General features: G+C 52.0%; 1 protein-coding gene across 1 annotated transcript in view; it reads right to left on the bottom strand.

Moving 5' to 3' along the window:
* The window catches only part of Mtcl1 (microtubule crosslinking factor 1), a 100,191-nt gene that overhangs the window by 42,607 nt on the left and 36,773 nt on the right, over positions 1 to 20,811 (bottom strand). The window contains exon 4 of the mRNA XM_023720409.1: positions 3,498 to 3,557. Coding sequence (XP_023576177.1) covers positions 3,498 to 3,557 — 60 coding nt within the window. The remainder of the gene's footprint in view (positions 1 to 3,497; positions 3,558 to 20,811) is intronic.

Here is a 20,811-nt window from a genome sequence, read left to right as displayed (position 1 = left end):
AGATGCTTTCTGGGCCAAGAGGGGTGGTCAGCATAGCCTCTCCAATGTGGCCTTCATGCCCGACACAGTCTGGACTCATTGTGGCTCTAGAAAGCAATGTATGACCACAGTGAATGGGGACAGAACAGTGGTCACTCTTTAGGTCACTCCTGACTATCACAATTCCAAAAGGCTGCTGGGAGAGGTGCAGAAGTCAGCAGAAGTGTCTCCAGTGCAGAGGGAAACCCAGAGGCTCTGAGATGCAACACCCAAGCAGCGGGGGCTTTCCTGCACTCTAGAGCAAGCTGACCCTGCAGGGGAGGAGGACCCACCACCTGCCAGGAGACCCCCAGCTACTCTCCCTCAGCACAAGTCAGAGGAGAAAGGTACAGCACAGAAGACTCCAGAGAAAGCCCCGACTGAGCATGCAGCTGGTGCATTGTGGACCATGTGCCTACAACTCCATTGGCTGGGCTTGGGGCAGACACACTGCCCAGCACCTCAGCTCTGCTCCCCACCACCGGGGGTCACGGTCATTGTGTCTAAATCAAGATCCTCCCTGAGCCCAAGGTCAGTGGGAAGGTCCGTGGGGTCACGCACAGCACCACCGCCACCGCTCAGGCTGCTTTGCCGAATGCAGTTCACACTAGAGAAAAAAGCCAGTGCCTCTTTTGTTTTTCTTGGCATAGGAGGTGTAATCCACGAAAGTCACTCATCACGTTAAGGATCTGATTCAGGTTGGCTAGGCAAACATAAAGGGTTTCTGGGACAAGCTGGGATGAAGCGTGCCAGCCCTCAACTATTGGGCAAAATGCTTCTCACTGCTGGGTGCAAACCTAAGTAAAGGCCAGCAGAGATCTCTGAACTATAAAGGACGTACGTCATTTGCCCCAACACTGAAGGAAAGCACACTCGCTTGTTCACTCGTCCGTTCTCTCAGCAAACGTTCACTGTGTGCCAGAGACCGGCATACTGTTGCTTAGAACTTTCGAGAGTAGCACATCCAAAAGCAACTTTCCAACTGCTTGTAAAACAAAGATGTGCAAGGAATCCAAATACACTGATAGGTCTCTGTGGTTCCCATGAAGGAACAGAATTCGCAGGGAGCTAAAATATACACATCTCAGAAGAGACAGACAGGGCAAGGACTGTGTAGATGAATTCTTCTGGGAGTAGAACACCACTCCGGAAGCCGGGGAGGCTCCCAGCCCCTCTGTCCCTGCAGCCAGTGTTTGTGCACGGCCCAAATCACCTGTGGGACCCCTTGTCTCCAAGGCAGAGAAGTTGGGCCACAGGACTGTCCAGCTGTGGGACCCCACCATGAACAGTGTAGAGGTAGGGCAGAGTTCCTGCCTGAACCCAGGAGCCCAGGCTGCAGAACCAGGGAGGAGAGCCTCTGAGAAGACCTGGACACTGCAGGTTCCAGAGTGTGCTGTGCATGCGACGCATGGGGCAGTCCCATGGGGCCCTCTATACACCCTTCCTTTGCATAGGACCTGCTCCGTGTACCCGCACCCGACAAGCCTGAGCATGCCAGGACCGCTCCCATCTCTGGGAGCCCAGACTGAGGCTGGTGGAAGCACACAGCTCCACTTGTACAGGGGAAGTGACAGGGTCACAGGTTACCTGAAAATGACAAGATGTTCAGTCTTCTGGTTCCCTAAAGAAAGAAGCTATGTGGGCAGCAGGAACACCACGGGATGGCTGAGCGCACTGTCCCTGCTGCTCACACTCGCGCATGCACAGTGCAGCCACCACCAGGACTGAAGCAGAGCTGGGGACCAGGGAGCACGTGTGGGAATGGGCAGACTCCTCCTCAAGGGCCACTGCACCTGGGTGCTGGAGGAGCTGGGCCTAAGCTGTCCACTCCTGAGAAAAAGGGGTAATCACAGCCAGGGCTCAGCTGGCAGGAGGCAGGACCCCTGTCTTATCACGTAACCAAAGACTGGAATCTAGCCAGCCATGGTGTGCTGGTTATCTCAGCACTTTCAAGGCTAAGGCAGGGGGTGGCAGCGAGCCTGAGGCCAGCCTGGGTGACACAGAGAGTTCAAGGTTAGCCTGAGCTATGTGGTGAGACACTGTCTCAAAAATAAAGAAATGAAGACTTAGGACCTGCCTAGACTCCTTAGGCGGTGGCCTAAGGGTAGGGTACCAGAGTCCCCAGACAGCTCCAGGAGGGCTGTGCGGCAACTCTCCAGAGGAACCGATTCCTGCTGCGCAGAGAGGCAAGCATGGCAAGGGGCACACGCAGGGCCAGCACCGTCACCTCCAGCTAGAAGGGCCTTGTCAAGTGACAGAAATATATTGCCATCACTATATATTCTTTGGCTTGCAAGGCTGCCATGTCGCCAGCACCGCAGTGCTGACGGCCACATGCCTACCTTACGCCAGGGCGCCAGCTTCCTTTGGGTTTTGGTGGGCAGCCTGCAGTTCCCATGGCACTCAGCTCCAGCTTGCTGCTAAACAAAAACTCCTTTCTCAATGGCCCTGCAGGCAGGCAGAGGGCTCCACACGCACAACCAGACAGCAGAACGGCAGCTCCAGGGTTGCAGCTCTCACCCCCAGGCAAACACCACTCCCCCTAGTGTACTTGGCCACAGTTGCCCGTGCAGGAAAAGCTCTCTGCTGCTCAAGAGCCAGGAAAGTAGAAGCCTGCCCCAGTCCTGGGAAGATGAAAGAGCCAGGCACGGGCATCCCAGGTGAGGTTCGGGGGAGCAGAGGGGGGTGAGATGGTCACTGTGGCACTCCCGCTGCTCGCACTGCCTGGGGACTGAGAGCTTGAGGACACAGAAACTGGAGGGAACCACAGGAGCCATGGGGGTTGGGGCCCAGAGACAGGGCCACCCCACAGCGTCTCGGGCACCCGCCTCAGGCATCTCTCATTGCTATGTGGGTGCTTAGAGTATGGGGAACTGAAAATAACACCTCTGTCCCCTAATACCTGAAACTAGCAGCAATTTTTTAAAAAGGGAGAAAGGAATCCTACAGAACTTGTTAGAAAAGTCAAAATAGCTCTGAAGAACACACACTGTGCGTGTGAAAAAGGCTGAGCTTTTCCTGACTTTTTCCCAGCTAGAATGGTTTACGTTCCATCAGAACAATTTAAGGTAGTGCACAACAAACATATGTACACATACACTCAAAACCCCCGAATCCAAAACAAAACACCCCAACAGCTTGCAAAGGACACAGGCTCCCACAGCTGCGTCTTTTGCTGTGACGCAGCACTGTCAGATGGGTGAGGGGTACTGCATGGTCATGGCCTGCGCCTCCCTGGGCTTCACAGAGTCCATCTGCTCTTCCTCGAGAAACCTCCAGCCCTTTTCGCAGAGAGAGACACGGGGAGAGGCTGTGGCTCGGGCAGAAAGGCGGCCCGAGGAGCCGTGAGCCAGTCAGTGTCTGGCAGGTGGTTCTGAGTGCTTTGAAGGCAAAGCTAGCCCTTGTTTGCCAAAATTCCCAATTGGCTGCTTCCCTGCTTCCTGCTCAGGAGTGGCGCCCTAGCCGGACAGCGTGCTTACCTGGCTGGAGGCCTTCTTCTCTTTGTACGTATCCCGGCTGCCTCTTCTCTTCAGGGAACTCTGGAACAGATCCAAACGACACACTGTTACTGGGATCCCGGGACAGCAGGCTCCGCCCTTGCCGGTGGGGACACACAGACAAGAGACTGCTTTCCTCTAGAGTCAGGAAACAACTTAGTTCCCAGGCCCGCCTTGGTGGGGACCCTGTTGGTGAGGACCTCAAGCACTGAGACACTTTCCCACCCTGTCTTGGACTTGGGCACAGAGTCCTCAATTGTCCAGTTTAATGAAAAAGTGGTTGGCCTGAACAGTGCAAACCATGGACGAAGGCATGGAGAGGACACGGCCAGCGGCTTCTGGACACACATGTGGCACTGCTGGAGCCCATTTTTTTCTTAGTTATGTTTTGTTTGGACTACTATCAAAATGAATGGGTATGTCTGGGTGGCAAGATAAAAAGTGGTTGGCAGGGGGAAAGTGGCTCTTGTTTGTAGGGGAAAAAAGGCCCACAAAACCCTGTTGTAAAACTCTTGAGCAACCCACTCCAATTCATGAACTAACCACCATCTTAGAGGCCCATGGGGACAATTAAAGCTGTTTATTCCCGTGTGAAGTGACCTTGGCCATGTCCCCAGTGGGCTGGGTCCCTGCTGGCGTCCACAGAATCACCTCTAAGGACAGGAGTCCTGGGCGAAGGGCTGCAGGACCTCCGCCTGAGGCTCCCCAAGCCCTCGCTGCCCACGTCCCTTGTAGGCAATGCTGCAACTGTGCAGACCCCACATGTATTCTCTGGGGGCTTCTGACACCATGTCCGGTATGTGGGGTGAAGGCAGCTTTCCTCCCGAATGTCACACTTGCCAGACCCACAGACACACAAACCTTGTGCATGGAGGGCTGGCTGTCTCGGAAGAGGGCCGAGGCCAGGCCACCTGGGGCCCTCAGAGGCGCACCTGTGCCCCAAATGGCCAACCTGTCTGGTTTTTTTAAAAATTAATTTTACTGAGAAACAAACAGCAATGAGACAGTTTTTCAAAACTGATTAGTAGGACACTTTCAATAATTAATACATTGCATATTGTTGTCTTTGTAGTGGTTATTCATAGTACAAGATGCAGGCATGATATCCTGTCCAAACAATATTGGTACAAATCTTTCTTCTCATTGAATTAAGAGAAAGTAGCTGTATGTCTATCCTAACTATTTTGTATATACAGATAAAAAATGGTCCTTCATTTGTATCCCCTTTTTTTGTTTAGTTTTGTCAGAGAAGGGCATTCCATTGCCATTTAAATACTGCGGGTGTGTGAAACACAGGTCTGACTCGGAACAGATGACTGAAGGAGGCCCAGCACAGGGTTCAGGAGCTGGCGCCGCCGAAGAGGCCTGCAGACAGGAGGCCTTAAGAGCAGCCCCAGGGTGCACCTGGGGCTTGCAGCCTCAGCTGGAGGAGAATGCGCAAGTCACGCAAGTCCCGGGGAAGCGGAAGCGGAAGCCAGCACTGGACCTAGTGGCCACCCAGGTTCTCCCAACAGGACTCCTCCCTCAGCAGCCAGGTTCTGACCTGGAAGTGCGCTGGGAGACTGGCCAGAGATGCGGCCTGGCGTGGGTTACCCGCGTCACCAGAGGCAGCCAGCGCCCAAGGAAAGCTGGGCAAGCTGGCCCACCTCTGTCAGTCTGAGCACTGCAGGCTGAGGCAAGAGCGTCACCTCGGCTACATACTAATTTCAAGGGCAACACAGAATACACAGAGAGACCCTGTCTCAAAAGAAAACAAAAGCAGGTTGCTTACGTCGGTGCTGTTCATATTTTCAGTGTCTGGCTCTAGGATGCTGAGCCTCAGCATTTATTGAAAAGATCTGAAGCTAAGGAACCATCACAATTCTGGCTGCCCCTCAGCTGTAGGCAGCTGGAGCCCCCAGGGAGAAAACAGGTAATGAGAGATGTCCCAGGGAAGAGAAGAGGGCCAGGGAGCCAGCAGGGCAGCAAGGTCCACCCTCAGGAAAAGGGCAGCGGAACCATCTCCAAACCTTGGGGGCGGAGCTGGCTTCACTTCCTGCTGCCTTTCTGGCTGAGCCACACTGAGAGCCAGTCTGCTGCAGCCTGTCTGAGAATACTCTACATGGTTCTGCCCACAGTGAGGAGGTGTCCAAGCTTTCTCCTTCCCGCCACAGGAAGGAGATGCTTTACTCTGAATGAGAGAGGGGTGCTCCTGACGGGCGCCACAGAGAAGCTTTCCAAGGGGAAGCTTGGCTGGTGCATGAGCAGTTCAAATCCAGGGTCAAGAGCGGTGCAGGCCCTCGCTGCACCCACTGCAGTCATCTGGAGAGCAGGACTCAGGCTCCACACACACAGCGGGGCAACTAAACATGCAGGCATGAAAGGAAGGCCAGACACAAAGAACAGAGCATTCTGAGGGAGGCTCCTGGGGGACAGGAGGTCCTGGGGGACAGCCCTGCTGGCTCCCTGGCCAGGGAGCCTTCCTCCCATCCCTCCCAGGGAGCCTTGTCCCTGCAGGTGGCTGTGATCTCCAGGCCCAGGCCTGTGATCTTTCTAGGAAACCACAGGATAGGCAGGCAGGCATGGAGCCCCTCGCCACAGCAAGGGTTAAAGCTTACCAGAAACCCACAGGACCTGCCTAGAGGGAACCGAGACACTGATGTCGGTGCTGGGTGCTAGCAACAGGAAGGCACTGTGAGACAGAGGTTGTGGTTTTCTCAAATGATTTTGAAAGTATGATGTCATTTGAAGTACCCTCTATGTATATAACACACAACTCTCTATTCGATACATATTCACATGTGATACGCTATGCATGCAGTTATAGGTAATATGCCATTTGTAAGATATTATGGACATACTGACAGATGTCATATATAGATACCAAATCTGTACACAATATATTACACATATATTTGTATATGATTTTTTTTTTTTTTTTTACCCATCAAAATTGTATCCTTTGTTACCTTGGTACCTGTACACATCTCTTTAAACCATACATGTTCTCCAAATGAAGACGATAACAAAGTTAACAGTTCCACCTAACAAGATACAGCTATCCTACATACAAGTGAAAATGGATGAATTCCTTTCTCAGAGGAAGAGGCAAAGCCTTTGGGTGATGTTTCTCTTTTCCTGATATTCCATAACATAAAATGATGTAAATTGAACACTTCAATACTAAGGTAATATATCTTGTGTTACATGGTAAAAGAATGAGAAAAACATATTTGACTCACATATGTACTATATATAAACACACAAATGTATCTCCTAACGAAATAGAAAAGATATTCATGGCAATGATAGCTTTTGTTTCTGTAGGTGGTCACATAGTCATAGTTGGTATTGTATATGATTTTATATGTAATACGTTACATGTGTTTAAATGGGTTTCATAGTGGTTGAGAGTTTGGAATGATTTTAAAAAATGACTGGAAACTGTACCCAGATTAATTAGAAGTTGGCAAATTATGGTCTCAGGATGAATCAAGCTGCAGGCTGTCTTATGAGCAGCATGTTGTTAGCAGTCAGCATCCTCTCTGAGCACTCTTCTATGGCTGCCCTGTGCAACAAGGGCCACGCTGAGCCCCAGGGGTGCCAAGGCCAAAACGCTCACTCCCGGGCCCTTGGTGGAGGACAGAGTATGCCGCCATGATGGAGAAAAATGAACTGGTACAGAGCCAAGAGCGCCGCGCCGTGCGAGGACAGCAACTGCAGGCGTGCGCTGCCAGGCCCAGGCATACAGTGCCAGAGCCCGGACACACGGTAACGGGACAGGACGGAAGCCCAGAAGCAGCTCGGGGAGCTGATGAGAATGCTAGAGTCCAGACCGGAAGCCAGTGAGGAGAAGACAAGCTATCTGGTGGATGTCCTTGAAGTAACTATGTAAGAATTCTGAGATTTAAAACAACGTGAGACTTGCATTACACATCCAAACATTCCCCAGGACCAGTGAATTACAATTTTAATTTTATAGGGAATTAAAATTTTAGATGCAAAAATTCATGAAGGAATTAAGAATAACAATGAATTTCTTCTTATTCTTGGAACATGCTCTTTCTAAACACAGAAATAAAAGCAAAAGAATTCTCAGGGAAGGACTACAGGTTGACTAGAATTTTTATCATTTTATCTGTATGCAAAGAAACCACTTAACTGCCTCAAAAGGCAAAGGATAAACCCGGAAAGGAATCTGAGTCGTGCTAGCAGGATACTGTGCAAGCAGCAGGACAATCATCTCAACAAGAAAACAAACACCTGGCCGATAAACGTCACCACCAGCAAGTAGAACGAGACATCTTGCTCTCCCACTTAAAAGGTTGACAGACCGGCATGCACGGGGCCGAGCACGCCCATGTGGGTGCCTAGCAGTGGGGGCGGCGTTCTGAGTGACAGCGCCACCTCACCTCGGGCACGCAGCTGGGGACAGGTGCAAAGACATGGCCAGGGTCACAGCTCAACGCGCTGCCACTGCACTTCTTGCAACCCTCAGCGAGTACCATGAGTCCCTTCAGCCTTATCTCATTCTGTACATTTAGGGACCCAGGAGATTCTTTTAATCTCAGTTAACTTTAGTCTTTTCTTGGTAAATTACCAAGACCAATAACCCTCATAGTACACATTTGGTCTCAAAATAAAATAGAGTGTTTGAGTGATGAACAATACAGGAAGAGCTCACATACACTCAAAGGAAAGTGCAAGTGAAAAGCGCCTTGTGTTTGGTGATCTCAATAGGACTATGTATCGCGGTGCTCTTGCGGACCTGGGCGGAGGAATGCACATGTACGTGTTCAGGAGTGGCCATCTGGAGGGGACAGAATGATGGGAGGCTTTACTTTTCCTGTTGGTGGCTTTTCATAGTCCCCCAAGTATCTTTAGCATGCACTACCTCCTTTAAGAAGAGAAAAAAATAAAGCATGGTCAGCAGGCACAGTGAGGCAGCACAGTGCGTGTTCTGCGCGTGCAAGGTCCACGGCGCCTAAATAAGTAAGGAGATAGGGTGAAAAGGCCAGGAAGTTAAAACTGATGCCTTCAAGATGTCAGAGGAAAAGAGCCCCTCGCAGGTCTGCTGTGCAGGACTGCAGTGGTGTCTCGCTTGTGCACTTCTTGAGCCTCTTCCCTTGCGTTGGTCCTGTTGTTACTAACCTGGTCCTGTGGGTACAACTAGATACAGACAGTTGGCTCAGGAAGCCAGGAAGCCCCGAGGACTGGGGAAACTGGTGGGGCACCACACTGAGCTCTGCCTGTGGCCTGGCAGGGGCAACTGACCATCGCCATGCCCAGTGTCTGGTCCAGCGGAGAGCTCACAGCCACGGGGCCATGGGCCTGGGGGAGGGGCGTGGACCTGCCACGGGACCCCACATCCCACAGGGCCATGGGCCTGGAGAAGGGGCACAGATCTGCCACGGGACCCCACAACCCGTGGGGCCATGGGCCTATGGGAGGGGCACGGACCTGCCACGGGAACCCACATCCCATGGGGCCATGGGCCAGGGGGAGGGGTGCAGGCCTGCCACGGGACCCCACATCCCGTGGGGTCATGGGCCTGGGGGAGGGGTGTGGACCTGCCATAGAACCCCACATCCCGGGAGCAGCCCTTCCAAGGAGCAATGAAAGCAGAGGAGGAAGGCCGACGATCTGGTGCACAGTCCCGGAGCGGGCGCCTGGCCCGCTGATGACTTCTATGCTATCTTCTCAGTCTGGCCAAACTGCAGCAAATCAATTCTATATTCCCACTAGAAGGGGGAAAAAAAATTAAGTTTGTGACTCTAAAATGAATCCATTTAAGGCCGATGTATTTGCAGGGTCCTGAGTACGACTAAATAAAATACACAGTTAGGCAGTGATTTGGACTTTCACGTTAATTCTTAAGGCTTCCTATTTTAGGTTCACTTCTTCCAAGTAATTTCAGGAAAACTGACAAGCTCAGCATTGCTAAAGTGCCCAGAGACAGATTCTGGGCTTAAAACTTAGACTAGAAATAAGAAGAGGCTAATAAAAATCAGGACACTGTAAAGTATGAGTCAGTGTACGAAAGCGGCTGCCGACGTAGGCCGATTCGCAGGATTCTTATGGTCACAGGTCTTCTGTTCCATCTGGCATTCAGACTTCATCACCTGTATTAAAATTCCCGTTGCAACTGCACAAGGCTCCCAGGCCGAGGATGCCTGGCCTCTGCCTCCTCTGCCCTCCTCCTTCTCATTCCTTTAGTGGCTCCAGGGAAGAGAACAGCCTCCCTTCCCACCACGGCTCACTGCAGGTTGACCCAGTTAACTGAAGGGGTAACACACAGAAACCCCCCTCAGACACGGTGGCAACCCCACTTGGCCACGTGCAAAGAAACCCCTTCCCAGGTTCTCCTTAGGGGACAAGGTTCTCAGCAACAGCCACCACGTGCCGGGCACTTGCGGAGCTCTTTCTGTACACGTCTGTCAGAGGCTCTCTGGATCTGGACTCATACTGCACACGATGCGGGCTGGTGCCCAAGGCCGAGCATTTAGAAGGGGAGGCCTCTGGGAGATGTGCTGAGTCGCGCCACAGCAAAGAAAAAGCACAGCTTCCCCTCTGCGCTGGGCGGGGGGGGGGGGGCATGCAGCAGGAGGACAGCTGAGTCCCCAGAGACGCTGAGAACCCAGCCATGCTGGCCCAGGAGGTGAGGCCCAGGAGGCGAGGCCTGCCGTCCAGCCCAGCTGTGGTGCTTCTCACAGCAGCAGAACTACGCAGCTCCGACCTAGGTCTTCTGAGAAGCTGTCATCCCCGAGGTGGCAAGGTCTGAAAGTCAGCAGGCAGGGGGGTTCAAGCTCCCCAAAACCTGGAGATGGGATGGTGAGCTGGAGCCACCGCCAGGCTGTGTTCTTTGGACAGAACTACAACTGTCTAGGCCTTATACCACCCAACCTCCTGAACTCTGGCTGTTTTCTTCAGGTCTCTTGGTCTCTAGTTCCTGATTTTTCTATTAAAAAAAAAAAAAAAAGCAAAGCCGCCTGCCTCTCGTTAGTGGAGCCCACAGAGCTATTCTAAGGCCGCTGAGAAGTGCTGCCTTCCCAGGTTCCTCGGGCATGGCTGCTAAGTGGATTTGCTGGCACCCTGCAGATTTCTGAGAGCTCTGTGGCTGCAGACAGCGAAGTCCTTATTTGGAAAAGACAGAAAACCATCACCAGTGGGCAAAATACCACAAAGTCAATGTGGAAAATTATACTGAGAAGCTTTGGCTGGGGGAAAGAACAGCAAAAGACAGCAAGTGGCTGCAGGCATCAGGGGATGAAAGAGGAGGCAAAGCCCTTGGGGTGATGACCTGGTGGCCAGCCACACGGCCTGGGGCCACAAGCCCATGGGAAGGACAGACCAGCCCACTGTGCCCTTACACCATTTCCTCCCGGGCAAAGAGTGACCTGGTGAAGACAACAGGTCACAGCACAATCCCAACCAGAGAACGGCACATGCCTGCTCTGTACACCAGGCTGGAGGATTCCTTTAGCCCTAAGCACGGGTGTCTCCAAGCCAAACAACCCCTACCTACCCTACCAGTGTCTGGCCTACATCACACAAACTCGGCTAAAGGTGGAGAGTAAAACTGTAAGTGATGACTAATAAGCAAAGATAAATATTAGCAGGTAAGGCCGCTACAGAACATGGCAACGACTGGCGAAAGCCAAGTGTCTCTCCCTAAACGGCCCGCATCCTGACTCTGCTGCAGTACAGATGTGCGGGCACTCAACACCTCTTCCAAGAATGACATCAGATGACAGTCCAGGTCAGAAGCCCCTAGCAGGGGACCGGTAAGTGGTCCCTGCACAGCAATAAAATTTGAAAAACTCTAGTAATGCCTATCAACTGCCCGTCAGAGCGGAAGACCAGGCTGTGTCTTAAAAAATAATCTGTGTGGTCTACTGGAAGGAAATACAACCACCAAGAGAGGCAAATTATTTCCTTCTTAGTGCAATACCATGAAAGTGAAGTGCTTTGGAAACAAAATAACCGAATTGCTGCCGCGTCCGGGAACCCCCAGACCCAGTCCTAGCCCAGGCCCGGTGAGTGAGTGGGAGAGCTTCCCGTAACCCTGCGCCAGCGGGACCTACTACTGGTCCCAGCCCAGGCACAGCGTGGGTGAGACCCTCTCCCACACCCTTGGGACGCCCCCCACCACTCCGCAGCACCTCTCCCACCCCGTCCACCGAGTAGGAATTGCTGCCGCGTTCCGGGAACCCCCAGATCCAGTCCTAGCCCAGGCCCAGTGAGGGTGTGGGAGAGCTGCCTCTCCCCCCTACTACACCTTGTCCCCTCCAGGGTCAGCTCAGGCCTGGCATACAGGCCTGGAGTGTAACCCTGCAGCTGCAATCCCTGCAGAAAGCGTAGAGGATATAACTGCCCAGCTAGTCCAGGAGCAGAAAGTCTTGCCAGAGGGGCACAACAGGTTCACCCCCAAGGGCAGTAGCAGGAAGGAGCCGAGCACAGCAGCCAGACCCAAGCCAGACACAGCTGGATAAATCTAACCTTTGTAGATCTGAACCTGAACTTCAGTATGTGCAAACGTTATAACTGCAACAAAGATCTACAACAAAGGTCAGAAGACAGTGCTACACAAAATGACGAGAAGGAACAAGATGCAATCTCAGAACCCAAGCCCACCCATAACAAGTGCAGAGGACACTAACACAGAACAAATTGGGAATCATACAGCCGAAAGCAATGAATCAACAGCTTCTGAAATAAAAACAAAAGAAACAGCTGCAGATAGGTATAGAGGAACTCAGATTGAAAATAAAAAAAAAAGAAATCCCTGAATTAATAGCATCTGCAGTAAAGAATCAAATGCAGAAACATATGGAAGAAACCCAATGCCCACCTAGAACAAGTGCAGAGGACACTAGCTCAGCTCAAATGCATGAATTAATAGCGTCGATAGTAAATAAGAAACAGCAGAAAGATATAGAGGAACTCAGAGCGCAATTCTTTTCTGAAATAAAAAAAGAATTCTCTGAACTCATAGCATCTGAAGTAAAGAAGCAACTACAGAAACATACAGAGGAAACCCAAGCTGAAAAAAACACTGCAGTAAAAGAATTTATAACTGCTTCTAATAAAGACATTGATTAAAAAATACAGGAGATTAGAAAAATGATGGATTCCCTGAATGAACAATACAGGAAAGAAATAGATCGCATGAAGCAGAGTCAAAGAGATATAGAGGAAATTAAAATCTCAATCACAAGCTTGCAAAACCGTTTAAATAAAAGTGAAGACAGAGTTTCAGATCTTGAAAATGCTGGTGCAGCTAGTGAAAAGGTAAGAAAGGATCTCTTAAAAACAAAATAGCTAACAATCATACAAATATATTAAAATGTCCCCTTTTCAGAGAAATATCACTCATTTTCAAGACCCATGTAATGTAAAAATATTTGTTCTAACCTTCAAAAATAAAGTTGTGTATGAAAAATTTCTGCATTCCCTCTGATAGCATTTTATAAAAACCTACAGCCACACCCTAGGATGTGCTAATTTGACTCTGGGTATTGTTTTAAATGGTTGAACAGACAATCATGACTACAAAACTCTATGTGCACATTTGTCAAAACTCAGTGAATGTAAACTTCAGCTCTGTACATTTCAGCATTTATAAGTTAACTAAAGGAATGCAAAAAAGCCTGAATTCTCAGTAATAAAATATGCAATTACTTAGGGGAAAGTGAATGACTTGAATTTATTTTCATTTACATAGTTAGACGGATAAATACGTAGGTGAAAATAAAATACAGAAAAACGCTAACACTGCATGGGTGTTCCCTGAAGGGTTTAAAATTCAGGTTTGAAAAACCTTCATAGTGAAGCAAGGGAAAGAAAATGTCAGGCACCTAAGCTTCTAGTCACTGAGAACAGTCGACATAATAACGCATAGTAGCAAGAATTACAATTATAAAAACTTTTAAGGACATGAAAAATATGTCACGAAATGACAATCTTTTAAGTGCAGGAGAAAAACCATATGCTTAAGAGAATCTCGATAGGATTCAATTTTTTTTTGTCTTGGAAGCATTTGGAAACTGACTTACCAAAATGCTGAAGCGTCTTAATCAGTGCGTAGAGGTATGACTGATTTTATCTTGATAGGTATTTTTTGTATTTTCCAAAATTAGTAGATGCTCTTTTCTGTACATATAATAGGGTTACCCTGATAAATCCACCATGAAGTGAAAAAATGCCCTCAGTCAAAAGTCCCTCTACTACCTCCGAGCTATGGAGCATCAGGGCCAAGCAATACAAGAGGCCACAGAGCATCATCTGTGCTCAGCACGACTGCGGAGTGACCGGGGTTGGGGGCATCTAAACATGAACCACCCTGCCTGGGCAGAGACCAGAATTCATAATTCCAAGTACAGCGCCTGCTGAGTACGCACCGCTGTTTTGCACTGCTGTAAAGCTGAAAAATCATACACCGAGCCATCCTTAAGGCCAGGGGACATCTATATTGTTCTTTCAAATAGGAAACGATGTTCATTTTCAGTCACCTGGCACAGTGTAGAACCCTGGCCCTGTCTCATCCAGCAGTGACAGACGAGACTGCTGGCTGCAGACCAGAGACACCCAGGAAGTGAAACCGAGACCAACCCAGGCAGGGAGAGCTCTGCACTGCCGGAGTCTGTCTTTGCACAGAGGACAGGCGGGGCTGACGAGCCTCCAGGCAAGCAAATGGGACCGGGCTGAGCGCTCTGTGCTGGTCAGGCTGTCTGGCTTACTGACCCGCATCTGCCTAAGAGCCTCGTTACTGAGCCATGCCCCCCTCCCCCGACTGCTGAGAAACGGCCAACCGACCCTGGCTGGCGTCCCGCATGCAAGGCCACTGGGGCCCTCAGGTAAATGGTGAGCAACTCTGATGACCATGCAGTGGCTGTGAAGGTACCCTCCAAGTGTCTGCAGGGTGCTCTCTGGTGATTTAAGGGCCCAGGTGTATCGATCACCCATGGTTCACGGCTTTCCCGGAACAAAAGCTCTCTGCTTTCCACCAGACCCTGCCGACCAGGGAATTGCGGGTGATTCAATCGGACTAGGGCAGGCAGCAGAGGGACTGCAGGGGAAGAGCTGAAAGCCACCTGCTCACATTGCAAACAGACAGAGAGCCCAGAGGCTGGGGGAGACGCACTGCGGCCACAGAAGGGGCCAGCTGGCCTGGCCTTCCACACTACGGCTGTCGATGAGAGCATTTCCAGCAAAGGTGACCAGGGAGCAGAACCAAGTCACCTAAGAGCAACTCGGCAAAGGGCAGAGCAGAGGTAGGGGCCCCCCTGGCAGGCACCTGCTTAACCATGAGCACCTTGCTGGCCCTCGGCCACGTCCTGCTGAGGCCTGGGATGGAAGAGGCGGAGCAGACACACAACCTTAATTTGGGGTGATAGAGATCAGATTCAGCAGCGTGGTTTTCTGTCTCCCTTGGGGAATGCACAGGTTAAGATGCCTGATGCCCAAATGTGGGCTATCACACAGCCAAGACGAATGCAGTCTTAGCTTTACAACACAGAATGTTATAGCCGTTAAACTCAAGGGGCAAAGAAGTTGTTTCCACTGCAGCCCCTCAACAGCTAAGGTGGGGAGCTATTCCGGGTAGAGGATGTGCTGGGGATTGACCCTGGGGCCTTGCCCTCAGCCACAACCTTTTTATTTTTGGACAAGGTCTCATCAAATTACTAAACTGCCCAGGCTGGGCTGGAATCTGCCATCCTCCTGCCTCAACTTCCTGGAGTGCTAAGGACCAAGACTGCTGCCAGCTTGGTGACACTGGGCGCCACCGCGTCCTGCAAATCCCCCTCCCCCACCAGGGCCCAGCCTGAGGCCGAGGGCACTAAAGGACAGAGCCCGCAGGGCGGCCTTCCAGCAGCCTGGTCGGCAAAACCTTGACTGCTGCTGGGACAGGAGTAGGGATGGTGGCAGTGCCCTTGTGAGGCACCGTCTGCGCCTGCTCATCTGCTCTGTGCTCCCCTTGTTTCAGTCTTTTGTGTTCCGGGTGACACTAGATCCATACACAGCCTCCACAAAATTCTGGGCCTGCGAAGGCTGGTTGGTGCTGGGTCCCCTCTGCCAGCTCTAAGGACCTGGATGGCTGGGTGAGATGCAGGAGAGTAGGAGCAAGCCACTGAGACCCAGAGCAGTGGGAGCCTGGGTGCAGTGGGCTACTCGAGCTGCCAGGGCGCAGAGCCGGGGTGGGGGTGAGGGAAGCCTGGAAGCCACCCACCACCCATGGAAGGCTGCCGTGGGTCTGGTGAGCCTGCACCCTTCCTGTCCTGGCCCAGAGTCCTCACCTGCAAGGGTGACAGCACTGTCCCAGGTCCTTCTACAACTCCATGGACAGTGACCTGGAAGCGTGCACAGTGCCTCCCGCTCTGTCTTCCTGTCCCTGAGGCTGGGCAGTGTGCAGCGGGGACGCCAAGAGGTCATGAGGTCAGCAGCACTTCCCACCTTGCTGCTGCGTGGGTGCCTGAGGTGATGCCTCACCCAGCGTGCTCTGCAGGGTGCAGACACTGCCAGCCCTGGAATGTGCTGAGGAGAAGCCTCTGCTCAGCTGTCACTGCCCACTCCCGGGAGACGAAAGCTCAGCGCTGCACAAGCGTCTCCCCATTCTCCTCCCCTGCACCCCAGCCCCACGGCCACCACCATGTACATGGCCCACAGACATGCTGGGGACACAGATGGAGAGCAGTGCCAGGAGCAAAAGCCTGTGTGACTGACCGTGCGGAGGTCACTCACTGACCCGTCCTGCGCCTCCCGGCCTGGGGTGCCTCAGTGCTCCTGTGGGCTGCTCGCTCCTCACTGCACTCCAGGGACGGCACTCGGGTGGCTGCGGGTTCTGTGCGCCGCCACCAGTGGCTCCTGAAAGCCTCCGTGGAGCACCTTTTGAAAAAATGACAATTCAGCTGGATGTGGAGGTGCTCACTTGTCATTCCAGCAGTCAGGAGGCAGAGGCAGAGGATCTTTGTGAGTCTGACACCAGCCTGGGCTACAATGTGAGCGAGCTCAAGGCCAGGCTGACTGAACTGCATAGCCAGACCTTGTCTCAAAATGACCAAAAAAAAAAAAAACCCACAAAAGAAAGAAAGACTGAAAATTCAGTTTATTCAGCACTGACAATACAACTGGCCTGAGACTCTCTTGGTGCTGTTTTCTGGGGCGCGAGTGGATGTGAGGAAGCTGTGTGGGGAAAGGCACAGGGGCTGCAGTGGGCTGTGGTGGAGCCTGCCAGGCAGGCTCAGCCCCACTGCACACAACCATGAGGCTGCCACAGCTCCTGGCCACACTCGGGGGCGTCACTGAGCCCGGGCCTTGGGTGAGGCCTGCGCTCACGCCTTCCTCACACGTACCCTGTGTAAAGGGCTCCTGAAAGATTAAGTTGAATAGTTTTCTGCAAAAAGTGATAATCATAAAGAAGCAAACTTTTGCTTGCCAAGCAATGATGGTTCTTGATTAAGTTTTCAAGCGCTAATCACTCTTCATTTTTTTTTCCAGCAGGGAAAAAGAACTATCATTAGTCATTTCAACTTTCTTCTGTCTCTAGGAGAAAAGCCAATGTTTAAAAAAGGCTTTGCCATTCTGTGTGGGAAACTGTGTCCGAAGTTGTTTAGTCACAGTTCATCGTTCTCTTTCCACAGAAGAGAATCCCGGTGGCATGGAGCCCCGATCTCACCTCAGAGGTCCTACCAAGTGTTACTTAGTGCTGGTTACTAATTCACAGGAGAAATTTTAAGCGAGCAACAACCACCAAACTGTCTCCTACAGCAGGACGGGACTACTTCTGTCACCACAGGGCAGTAAGGTCAGATCTCCCACAGTGCGACGAGGCGGGAGGGCCGCGGGCAGACGTGGCTTCGCACACAGTTCAGGGGGGAAGATGAGACACTCGCCTGTGAGGGCCTGACCGTCCAAGGCAGCACGCTCCGTGACTGACAGGGGTTTTCTTCAATGTACGGAAATAAAATGCGCATGCAGCATGAGAGATACCGGCAAAATGGAGGACACATAAAAGCACTAAACAGAGGAAAGGGCAAGGAGGAAGAGGCAGGAAAGCTCTCCTGCCTAACAGCCAGCCTGAAGACAGTGTTCCCCTGGCCCTGCACTTTTCTTGGGGATTTTCTTCCTCTTCTGTTATTCTAGCCCACTGCAAAGTTTGGAGTTTCGGTTCTGTTCTCTTCCATACAACTGAAAGCCAGACAGGAGTGGCTTGGCAGCTCCTGTCAGGCCCTCCCTCTCTCGGACAGACATGGGACAGATGTCTGTTCTCACTGAGGTGCAGTGAGCGGACCGTGGTGAGGCTGAGCGCCAAGTATCCACAGCACCAGCGAAGGGGAAACTGCAGGGGCGCTGGGTGCCGAAACGTAAAGGCAAAGCCAGGTGATCAAGAAGAGAAACGCGTGAAAGGAAAAGAGAAGAAATGTGCGGGTACCAAAACACCACCGGCCCGGAGAGGCGAGGCCACTGCAGAGACGCTGGAGACGCCCTCCAAGCTCCGAGATGGGATGGGCCGGGCTGCTCTTCTCCTCAGGGGTCTCCTGCAGAACCTCCTGCCTCCTGCCTGCTCCTCCATCTTGGCTGCCATCACTGCTGTTCCCGTCTCCATCCCCGTGGGGGCACCCTGTCCTCAAGCGTAGAAGCCACAAGGTCCTCTCCCCATGTCTGGACTGGCCAATCACTGGCCTCATCTTCTCCACTTCCCTTCCCCTGAGCACAGGTGGCTCTACCCCAGGCAGCGGCTTCCTCAGTGGCCGTGAAGGTGGGAAGCCACTGTGTCATCTCCATGGAGTCAGTGATGCTGACGCTCCTTCCCTGGCGCCTACATGGTGACCTGTGCTCTGCAGCGTCGGCCACAGGCAGGTGGGCAGTGGCACCTCGAGGCCACAGAACGCAAGGCCTAGTGCTCGCTTTCCTGACAACGAAGGGCACCACCTTCAGTTATCAAGTCTCAAAGAGATGCACACCAAGGGTCACAGCAGCCTCATCCCAGGGCAGAAGGACCCAAAGGCTGAGTAACAGCTAAAGCTGCTACTGCTACACAGAAAAGAAGGAAATCCCAACACCCAGCTCCACCCTGGAAACACGACTCCAATGAAATAAGCCAGCCAAAACTAGGGCACATGTGGCCCAATTTCAGCTCTACGAGATGCCTGGGATTCACAGATTAATGGGCAGTGAACACAACAGAGGTGCCAACCAGGCCAGGCCACGCCGGGGGTGGCAGGAAAGATATGTGTGGACCCTGGTGTGCCACGCCAGGCCTGCCCCCTGGGGGGCAAACTGAGACGGTGATTGAGACTGGGCGTAGTGGCACGTGCCTGTAATCCCAGTGCGTGGGAGGTGAAAACAGGAGAATCACTGAGTCCGATCTGTGTAGTGAGACCCTGCAGACCCTGCACTAAAATACAAAAAAAAAAAAAAAAAAGATCCGTGTGGTAAGGTCCTGGAATGGTGGTGACAGCTGCCCTGCCCTGAGAATGACACAACACCACTGCAGTACAGCTTCAAAGGGTCAAAACGGTGATTTGTACACTACCTGGGCCTACTACAGCGAACTACTAATTACACATCCACAGCAAAGTCTACTCTAAGTCCTTCCTGTAAGCGCCCCACAGACTGCTGCAGCTTCTCCTCGGGCGTCACTCTGTGGCTCATGATTTACTTCACCTTCCAAGTGGGTCACGCTATACGTTCTCTTCTCTCTCCTTTTATGGCCACAAAGCTGACCTTAGCTAGCACTGTTTTCCAACTGTAAAATACACACTTTGACCGACTCATACTGTTTATGCACATTCTGAAAGCAGCTCTTAAACAGAGACCGAAGCTTTACCCACATTTTTCACCAGTGACCTTAATTTTTTAAAATAATAACGCACATGTTCACATTTTGTGTTCTAACACGTCTGGAGGTTGTTTATACTCTGTCAACATTTGAAGTCAGGCTATTTTAATCAACTATTAGATGTGGAGTTTTGATTTCTCAGCCCTTAATTTACTCATGGAAAAATTTTCTAAAACCCAACAGGAAATATTAGTTCATGATTTTTTTTTTCTGAGATAGTATTTTGTTATGCAGTTCAGTTCAGGCCTTGAATTCATGAGGCAGCCCAAAATGGCCCTGAGTACACAGCAATCCTCCTGCCTCATCCTCCTGAACGCCAGGATCACAGGCGTGCACCGCCATGCCAGCGCAGTTCACAGAATCACTAAGTATTAACACTTACAGGAAACGCAGTTTGTACTTGCAAGAGGACCTCCCACAGTGTCTTGTAGGTTCTTCCTTACACACAGGAAAGCCCACAATTCACTGCTTCATGTGGAAATATGGGAAGAAAGGAAGGGAGAAAGACAAAAACAACATGGGTAAGAAAGCAGGGTGGTGAGGGAGGAGAAGCCCCAGGCAGATGCCATCCCTGGACACAGACTGGAGAGCTGCCTCCCAAACTGCTGTCCTGTGGGGCGCAGAACGCTATGTGGACTTGATGACACCAGCAGGGACACAGCTGAGGACGAGGGCTGTGGAAGAGGCTGTGAAGCTCCTCCTACACCTGACACCTGGTCCAGCACAGCGGGGCCCTCTCATCCTGACCCCATCCGTGTGGCAGCATGCGGGAAACCAAGGCTCTGGGCAGCAGGTGGAAGGGCAAAGCCACAGCACCCAACAAGGGACAGCCAAGGAATCCCGCTGCGGCAGATACTTCGGGCACTCCCAGGGGCATTGACGGGCTCACTAAACAAAGTCAATTCCCAGGGAAGAAAGGGTGCTGCTTCTCACCAGGGAACCCTGGGCCACTTCCCAGCGCAGCACCGGGTGTGAGGCAGCACAGCTGACCCTCCAGAACTCGAGGCCTGAGGTCCTCCATGGGTTCCTCAAATCCCAGGCTGTCCCCTTCGTCGCACTCTCAGGCTCCAGGGTGGCGCAGACCCCACCCCAGTGGTTTCAGAGAAAGGCTCTTACAGCTCCTGTGGCCATTCACGGCCACCGCACTTCTCTCCAGAAGTGTGTGCCAATCACACGCTTCTCTGCAAAGCCGGCCAGTGAGGCCAGCTTGCGTGGACAAGGGCCTCACTGTGGCGCCTCCGGAGCAGTGCTGTCTTCCTAGGAAGCCTGGTGGAGTTGCCTGGACAGTGAGAGGCCCTCCCAAGCCCTGCTGGGACCTCTCAGAGTGGCCCGGGAGGGAACAGGCGCAGAGGACCAAGAGAGAAGGTGCGAGCATGCAGGTTCCTGGCTGAGCGGGAGAAACCAGAAGGGACCTGCGGCCTCTGTGGGCCAGGGTCCCAACCCGGCCTTCTGGGCTTTTCCCTACTCAGCTCAGCT

The sequence above is a fragment of the Octodon degus genome, unplaced genomic scaffold (genome assembly GCF_000260255.1).
Source record: "Octodon degus isolate 3935 unplaced genomic scaffold, OctDeg1.0 scaffold00075, whole genome shotgun sequence".
NCBI classification, from domain to species: Eukaryota; Metazoa; Chordata; class Mammalia; order Rodentia; family Octodontidae; genus Octodon; species Octodon degus.
Note: the sequence above shows the minus strand (reverse complement) of the source record. Positions and strands in the feature narration are given on the sequence as shown.